The sequence below is a fragment of the Coptis chinensis genome, chromosome 5 (genome assembly GCF_015680905.1).
Source record: "Coptis chinensis isolate HL-2020 chromosome 5, ASM1568090v1, whole genome shotgun sequence".
Classification (NCBI taxonomy): domain Eukaryota; kingdom Viridiplantae; phylum Streptophyta; class Magnoliopsida; order Ranunculales; family Ranunculaceae; genus Coptis; species Coptis chinensis.
Genome location: NC_141460.1, coordinates 88,323,502 through 88,332,329, shown reverse-complemented (window position 1 = coordinate 88,332,329; position 8,828 = coordinate 88,323,502). Strand labels below are relative to the sequence as shown.

The 8,828-nt window shown below is 35.8% G+C and overlaps 1 protein-coding gene across 1 annotated transcript; it reads left to right on the top strand.

The window, feature by feature from the left end:
* Positions 1 to 718: 718 nt before the first annotated feature.
* On the top strand, positions 719 to 7,709 carry LOC147499804 (sulfate transporter 3.1-like). The gene is made up of 12 exons (XM_086561574.1): positions 719 to 1,254; positions 1,341 to 1,548; positions 1,863 to 2,034; positions 2,575 to 2,640; positions 3,040 to 3,153; positions 4,366 to 4,482; positions 5,942 to 6,068; positions 6,236 to 6,522; positions 6,611 to 6,801; positions 6,903 to 6,988; positions 7,079 to 7,155; positions 7,285 to 7,709. Exons 1-12 carry the CDS (start codon positions 915 to 917, stop codon positions 7,477 to 7,479), a joined length of 1,980 nt encoding a protein of 659 aa, XP_086417700.1. The 5' UTR covers positions 719 to 914; the 3' UTR covers positions 7,480 to 7,709.
* Positions 7,710 to 8,828: the final 1,119 nt, after the last annotated feature.

The window sequence follows — 8,828 nt, the reverse complement described above, 5'->3', positions numbered from 1 at the left end:
ATTGATAGAGAAATTCTAGAACTTACAAGTAAAATACGAATCCTTCTCCTAAATTAAATCAACTTTTATAACCGAAATTCTCCCTCAATTAAAAATGGAGTTTTAATATACAATTAAAATGATTTGTTAATTAAGAAATTAAATCGGGCTTTCAACTAAGACATACAATTTTTTTAAATTCCACACCATATCCTATTAAAATGGCATGGGAATTCCTTTCTATACTGAAAAAAAAAAAAAAAAAAAAAAAAAAAAAAAAAAAAAAAAAAATTATAGCAATTCTAAACTAAAACGATAATCTTTCTCCTAATAAAATGAGAATCACAATTCTAAATTAGGTAAACTGCTGAATCAGTATCAGACAGTCAGACACACATTATTTTGCGACGCCACGAAAATAAATTTGATAACCACTACCAGCTTTTTTTTTAAATTGTATCACGCGCTAGCTGGACATGCTCGCATGCCATGCTGGTATTTATCCCTTTCCTTTCTGGTTTTTTGCATAAAAGTGAGTGACTAAAAACACTTGAACATAACCACGTGTCACTACCTTGTGTGAGTCCACGTTTGGGTCCTACATTCCACTCACAAAGATCCCCTCCATTTTTCCCTTTATAAACCCCAACCTCCCTCAGTCTCAAATTATAAACCCACCCATCCATCACCACTTTCTCGTCCACCACCACCTTCTAATTTGAAGAATCATCTAAAAATCTCAAAAAGCTTAAACGCTTTATTAGTAGTGATTTAGAACACTAGTTGCATTTGTAATCATCAAGCTGCTTGTTTGCACTCTTGCACCACAATATATAGTCATAACTGGCAAGTCCAAAGCATATATCACTAAAAGTGTTGCTTCCAAATGTGATTTAGAAAAAGTGTCATTTCTAGATTAAGTACAGCATCTAAGTATGGGTAACGGGGAGTTAATATACCCATCAACAACGAGTATAGAGTGCGCTCATCGTGCTGCAATCCCTCCATCAAAACCATTTTTTAAGACACTTAAATCTTCACTGAAAGAGACTTTCTTTCCCGATGACCCTCTTCGCCAATTTAAGAACCAGCCGCCTTCACGGAAGTTGTTATTAGGCCTCCAATACTTTCTTCCTATACTCGAATGGGCTCCGCGCTATACTTTCCAATTCTTCAAAGATGACCTTATTGCAGGGATTACTATTGCAAGTCTTGCAATTCCACAGGGGATTAGTTATGCTAAATTAGCTAACTTACCGCCAATTCTAGGCCTATGTATGTTTGCAAACTTATGACTGGAGTTAAAAAATACATGTTTACATGCGGACTCATCCTAAGTTATTATTGGATACTTTTTGCAGATTCAAGCTTTGTTCCACCATTAGTGTATGCAATGTTGGGGAGCTCAAGAGATTTGGCAGTAGGCACAGTCGCAGTTCCCTCACTTCTCATGGCCTCTATGCTTGGAAATGAAGTCAATGCTACTCAGAATCCACATCTTTATCTTCACTTGGCTTTCACAGCAACATTCTTTGCTGGAGTTCTTCAAGCTTCCCTGGGTTTCTTAAGGTTGGTATGAAAAGATTAATTAGTAAGAAGATCTATCCATTCTAACACTTAAATCTCTGTGTGTGTGTGTGTGTGTGTGTTTGTGTGTAAGGACTTAAGCTAGGGAGGGTTCTTAGTTTGCAATATTGCATGTTATGTGTAGTGATGTATATTGTGATAATATCATTTAAAAAAAACAAGTCGTTAACCCTTGGAGAGTACATGTTAAGAGATGAAACCGCAAAATAAGTGAAAAGAAGTAATACTGATTTTGTTTAAAAATTGTTTATTCGTTATCGATCAATTGTAATGAAAATTGAGAATTGTGATTGCAGGCTAGGGTTCATCGTGGATTTTCTGTCGCATGCAACCATAGTGGGTTTCATGGGGGGTGCAGCAACAGTTGTTTGTCTACAACAGCTAAAAGGGATTCTTGGACTTGAACACTTCACTCATGGAACTGATCTCGTATCTGTCATGCGTTCCATTTTTAGCCAAACACATCAGGTTTTTCTTTTCTGGCATCACTTATTTTGAACAATCACAAGTATATGATATACATGTTATTTGCAAATATGTTCTTCTCTAGTACTGATTTAAAAGTGTCAATTTAATCTAACTTAATTAAAGTCTCTAAAGTTATGGGCCCAATATTTGGTGATTCTGAAGTTCATTTTGATACATCTGGTGACATATACATCCGGGGACTATGCAAACCCTTTTTGTTCATTTCAACTTTTCACGTTGAAAATGAATTACAATTATGAAATGTTCTGCCCACTTGGAAACTATAAATTACATTGAATATTATTGCCCCGATCCAATCAAAACACTCCAATTAAGCAGAATTCCAAAATAACCTCTGGAATTCCGTCATTTCGTGTGACATTGAGAACCATGATATATTTTGGAAGCAATCAAATTTACCGAAACTAAAAATGGAAAATGGAAGCAATGATTCAATGAATAGATATAATTGAGTTTCTCTTTTTTATTTGTGGAATTGTTTATTGTGTATATTCTGATGGTAGTTGGTTTTGGTTGCAGTGGAGATGGGAAAGTGCTGTCTTGGGCTGCTGCTTCCTCTTTTTCCTCCTTGTCACTAGATACTTCGTAAGTAGATGTTTTTTTGACAATGTCATTATTATAACTTTTTGAGAAAAATTTCGAGACTACTATAAAGTTAGTTATCTGAGTTTTCATATGTTTTTTGGTTGGGTCGGAACACTTTTACACGGGCCTCGAGGTTTTAATGAATTACAGAGAACCAACCTTCTGATATCTATGTTACCAGTAGATTGAAAGGATTAGTTAATTGAAATGAAAAATCATGCAAGTTTATAATGAAAAAAATAGTACTCATAACTCATTAAGTAAACCGAAGTCACAGTTCATTTTTATGGGCTTCTGAAGTTTGATAATGTATCTTCGTCATCACATGTGACGTGCACCGAGTATCAGTAGGATTTTAGTGTTAATACCATACTAATTGATGTACTTGACAACACGCAGAGCAAGAAACGACCAAAATTCTTTTGGATTTCAGCAATGGCTCCTTTAACGTCAGTCATTTTTGGAAGTATACTCGTGTATGTCACTCATGCCGAGAAACATGGTGTTCAAGTGGTGAGCACTTCAAGATCTTGTCTTCCATCATATTTGTTACAGGGATGAAAAATATGTTTAATGCTTTTACAACTTTACAAGATATTGTTCAAACCGCTCTAAATAACACCAACAAAGCAGAATGATTGGTGATTCAAGTATTTAAGAAACCTTCTAAAGAAAAGAAAAATGTATTTAACATTCCAGCATCAGCGATCTTCAGTGGAGGCCAAAATAACATTGAGTAAGTCTGAGACTCTGAGGACCATCCTTGGGGCTGGATTGGAACCTGGGCTGTGTCAGTATTCATTCAAGACAGGCCCTAGGTCTATGAAACACACAAAAGGTCTCATGCACCGACTGCGTTAGGATGATTCTAGATTTTTAGTTGATAGTAGTTGCTAACTTGCTATGCAAGCAGGGTATATACAGAGGAAACACATCTTAAGAACCATAGGTTAAACCTAATTCCTAAATTTTCATTCAAATTTTAATCTCTCTTGGAACAGTGGAACACACACGGAACCCAGACCTAGGGCTGTCGGTTCCGACAACTCCGAACCAAACCGATAACAAGTGGTTTTGGTTTCGGTTCAGTAATAAGTTCAGTTTGAAGTTCCTGATTAGATATTGGTTTGATTCCGATTCCGAATTTGCCATCCACCAAACTGATATGAACCAAATTCGATTTATAAGATGGCATTTTATTAATATATATGATTAATTTTGTATAAATTTTATAAATCAAGTGGTTGAAATTAATTGATAAAATCTAAAATTTGATTAAATGCATAGTTTTCCGTTCGGGTCGATTATGTTTCGGTTGGTAATATATCGTATCGGTTGTGTTTTGATTTGGATAGATACACAATATTACTATTGGTTTGGGTCAGATTAAGATACACGATTATTTTATCGTCCAAAATCCGACCCAAACTGGTGGATTGACACCCCTACGTAACTTTTTTGGCATAATTGTTACTGTTTTATTAAAAAAAAATAGGATGAGATCCCACCATAAAAAATGACTTTGGCGGAGCCTACCTAATGTTGTCAAAGTGGGAACTGGGAAGGCTGTTCCTAGTGATGCTTCAATTGACAGCAAAAGACAGGATTGGACAGTTTTGATATATGTAGTAAATAATGATTGTATCTTCCATAGTCTTATCAAATGCTCAACTGTAGTTCACTGCGAGTTAACAAGTTATACTGTTGTTCCTATGCTTTCTTAAGATTGGACACCTGAAGAAAGGCTTGAACCCGCCATCTTTTACTGATTTGGCTTTTGGGTCACCATATCAGAAGACAGCAATCAAAACAGGGCTCATCACCGGCATTATCGCTCTCGCTGTAAGTCTCACTTACCTCGCAATGTGACTCCGGTATTCTTGTGAGCTCCCATGAACTTTCGGATCATCAGTAGGTAGGACATAAAATGCATGAGTTGGTCAAGGCCCAACTAAGAATGTAGGTAACTGGAATTACAATTTGTGGACATGAACTATTCATTTTGACCCATATTGGAGAAGCCCAAAAGAGAAGAACCTTGTTCAAGTAATTTGATTATTCCATATCAGAATAAGATGGAAATATGAAATTATACTGAATTTTTGGGAAAATCGTCCTAAACATGAAAGATCAGTTAATCTGAGGAAAAGGAAGATGTGATTTGACCGTGGTAACATGAATTTGTGGATCAAAATCAATCGTTTACATGCATGGATATACTTTTGATATTGTAATACCATAAACTGTGTTACGGATAGTCATATAACCCGGATCCAGAGCGAGTTAACCAATGACCATCAACCGTTAACCATTACGCCATACTAGCATTTTGGGCACGCTCATAGAGCGTGAAATTGAGAGTTGCTCAATTAACCATGCTACGAAAGCATGCTCAACAAAAGCCCAATCTATATGGTAAGATTGATTTTAAAAAAATTACAACTGAAGCCCACTTAAAAGTCCATCGAATTCCAGCCCTACAATTGTTGACCACTCTAGTTAAAGTTGAATATTACATTTACACATTCATCCTTATCAAATAAAATAAATTATAAATAAAATCAGATTATAGCATTGTAAATAGAAATTTTGAACAAGGGCAAAATTGAAAAGCGAAAAATCCGATTGATGGAAATAACACTGTTGCTTGGGGAGTTTTACTTATAGGTAAAAGAAAAAGATAGTGTTTTATAATTTTAGCAAGAAGATTTGTAGGACTTTACTAAAATAAATAAGGATGAACTAGTGTTAGCCCCCACTAGATGAGCCAATTAGGATTTTCCCCCCACTAGATGGGAAATTAAGGTTTTTCCCCTAAACACACGGTCAATTTGGTTTGACTGTTAACTTTCAAGTCAGACAACTGAAAATGACATAAATTCCCCTACCTAATTAAAATTGAACATTTTCTTTTTAAAAACAATGAGAGTATTTGTGTAATTTTCAATTATTTGACTTAAAGTTAACCGTCAAACCAAATTGACCATGTGTTTAGGGAGGAGACCGTAATTTTTCATCTAGGGGGGAAAATCCTAATTGACTCATCTAGTCGGGGTAATACTAGTTAACCTTAACCCAATAAATAAAGAGAAGATATGTGGACCAAAGGAAAATGGTGATGTAACTTGTAAGTGGATTGGTTCCAATTCGCACTGAAGTCCTACTGGACCTTGGTAAAGTGAAAAGTAGGGGTCAGTGTGTAAACAACCAAAATTCTTCCAAGATTCTGAACTCATAGGTGAAAGTTTTCATTTCTCATCATCTGGTGCTAAATTGACTAATGATTGGGTGATGATGACAGGAGGGAATAGCAGTTGGAAGAAGCTTTGCCATGTTCAAGAACTATCACATTGATGGAAACAAAGAAATGATTGCTTTTGGGATGATGAATATTGCGGGCTCATGCACTTCTTGTTACTTGACAACAGGTTCGATTTCATTTACTTGACGACACACTCTTACAGTTATGTTGTGCAAAAGAAACTTATGAAAGTCAAGTTATAATCACAAAAGTCTAAAGCACACTTGAGTTGTAAAACTTTTTGTAGATGCTATGGTTTTAAGTTCTAACAATTTCATCACAATTTCAATTCAGGCCCATTTTCAAGAACAGCAGTGAACTTCAATGCAGGATGCAAAACAGCAGTTTCAAATATTGTCATGGCAATTGCTGTGATGATAACATTATTGTTCCTAACACCATTGTTTCACTATACACCCCTTGTGGTCCTCTCCTCGATAATTATATCTGCAATGCTTGGTGTCATTGACATTGATGCTGCTATCCATCTATGGAAGCTCGATAAGTTTGATTTCACTGTATGCTTGAGCGCATTTTTTGGTGTAGTGTTTGGCAGTGTAGAGATCGGCTTGGTCATAGCGGTTCGTGATCATATATACACAAACTATAATGTAGAGCCGATTAAATGTCCCTTATTCCTAAATGTGCGATCCAATTATGTATATGCAGGTTGCGTTATCTATGCTTCGGATGCTGTTGTTTGTAGCACGGCCAAGGACATTTATCCTCGGCAACATTCCCAACTCCATGATTTATAGAAATGTCGATCAATATCCTGTAGCTGGTAGAGTTCCTGGACTTCTTATACTTCAAATTGATGCGCCAATTTACTTTGCCAATGCAAGCTACCTAAGAGAAAGGTACATTTTACATTAATTCAATTATAGATCCCATATATTTGCTAGACCAAAAAATAAAATGATCTCGCAGTTATTTAATACTTGGCAATAATTGATTTTAGGATCATGAGGTGGATCAACGACGAAGAAGACAAGATAAAAGCATTAGGAGAAAATAGTTTACAGTATGTCATCCTAGATATGGGTGGTAAGTGCTATGAAATCTGTTGTAACATTTACTCATATACTAAACATTACGAAGCTAATTAAAATGCAATATATATCATTTTATTTATAGCTGTTGGAAGCATTGATACAAGCGGAATCAGCATGCTTGAAGAAGTGAAGAAGAGCATAGACAGAAGAGGACTTAAGGTATGAAACTGCGAAAGAACTCCAAAATTTTCCCAGTTAAGTGACGTAAGTCATAGATTAGCATTTTCTTTTTGATTATACGTAAATTTAGCATTAACTAAATAAAAATCTTTTATGAATGATTTATAGCTTGTGTTAGCCAACCCTGGGAGTGAACTAATGAAGAAGCTTGACAAGTCAAAATTCATTGCAGCAATGGATCCGGAATGGATCTATTTAACAGTTGGAGAAGCAGTTGGAGCATGCAACTTCATGCTTCATTCGTGCAAATCAGAGTTCACAAAAGTTAATTCAGGCGCACCACCAGATGAGAACAATGTTTGAAACTTGAACTATGATGTGCTATGATGTATGTATATCGGCTCCAGCAGAGCACAATTTGTTTTTAGAGTTACATTAAGTGAGAGTGAGACGCTTGTATACGAAGTGCCATGGTGAATTAGTGATAAAAAAAATAAAAGAAATAACCTTGAGATTTGTAGTCTTCGACGCAACTCCAAATGTAGAAGGGTAATTGCCTGAATCGGCCATAATAAATGCACATTATTCTCCAACCAGCCCTGCTTTTCAATTTTGACCAATTCAACGGGTTTTTTACCCTTTAGCCCTTCTGTACCACACTCTCTCTCCTCCTGCCACACTCTCTCTCTTCTGCAACACACTCTCTCTCATCTTGTACTTCTGATGTTGACATGCACAATCATATCTATCAGTTAGATTCTCTTAGCGATACATACCAGCAATTAATGACCGTTGGATTTCAACCCAGCAAAAATGAAAACGGACTTTAGCTATTGTGGGATCACGAACCAGCAACTTATGGATCTACTATCAGCAACTTTTATGTTGTTTTTGTTGTACGGACATGCAACAACGTTCACCTCGATTTTTGTGCCAAACTATAAAAGTGTTTATAAATCTCCAAAGCTTCCAGTTTTTTTACTTCATCTTCTTGGTTATCCTCTCCTTCGTGATTTTGGTAAGGTTTTTCATGGAGGACAAGAACACAAATCTTGATAATGGATTTTTCTAAGGTCATCTTTTTTATTATCCTCTCCCTCTACGGTTCTCATTCTTTATTGATATGTTTTGAACTTTTGTTTGTTGTCTTCAATGTTGGTTTCTTTCTAGGTCGTCTTGGGTTTGTTTTTACGTAGTAGTGTATAGAGTTTTTTAAGGTTTCTATAGTTGTGTTTACTATTTTCATGTTGATTTTGTTCTTGTTGCATGGAGTGAAGAAGTATGTAACAGGTGAGGTGAAATTGAGAGTGTTTGATGTGTATATTTTCTTAGAATGATTTATGTGTCTTGTGGAAGGTTTTTCCAAGCACATGAAATTGAGTTTTTGTATGATGTACTTGATGAACAAGTCCCTTTCTAGATCGATGAAAAAATTGACTACTTGAATATGATTCAAAAGTAGAAAAAGATAGCTGAGCAGTCATTGTGGTGAGCTTGGATTGCCTTTTCAGTCGTGGTTCTGTCAGGTTTTAGCAATGAAGACTCTTTGGATGCCACCATAAGCGACACTTACATGTACCGTCAGCAACTGGGGTTTGTTTTTACGTAGTAGTGTATAGAGTTTTTTTAAGGTTTCTATAGTTGTGTTTACTATTTCCATATTGATTTTGTTCTTCTCTTGTTCTTTTTGCATGGAGTGAAGAAGTATGTAA

Coding starts and splice junctions, on each gene's coding strand:
- LOC147499804 (XM_086561574.1), top strand. CDS start 915: ATGGGTAACGGGGAGTTAATATACCCATCAACAACGAGTATAGAGTGC. Junction 2,641..3,039: donor TCCTTGTCACTAGATACTTC/GTAAGTAGATGT, acceptor GACAACACGCAG/AGCAAGAAACGACCAAAATT. Junction 4,483..5,941: donor CCGGCATTATCGCTCTCGCT/GTAAGTCTCACT, acceptor TGATGATGACAG/GAGGGAATAGCAGTTGGAAG.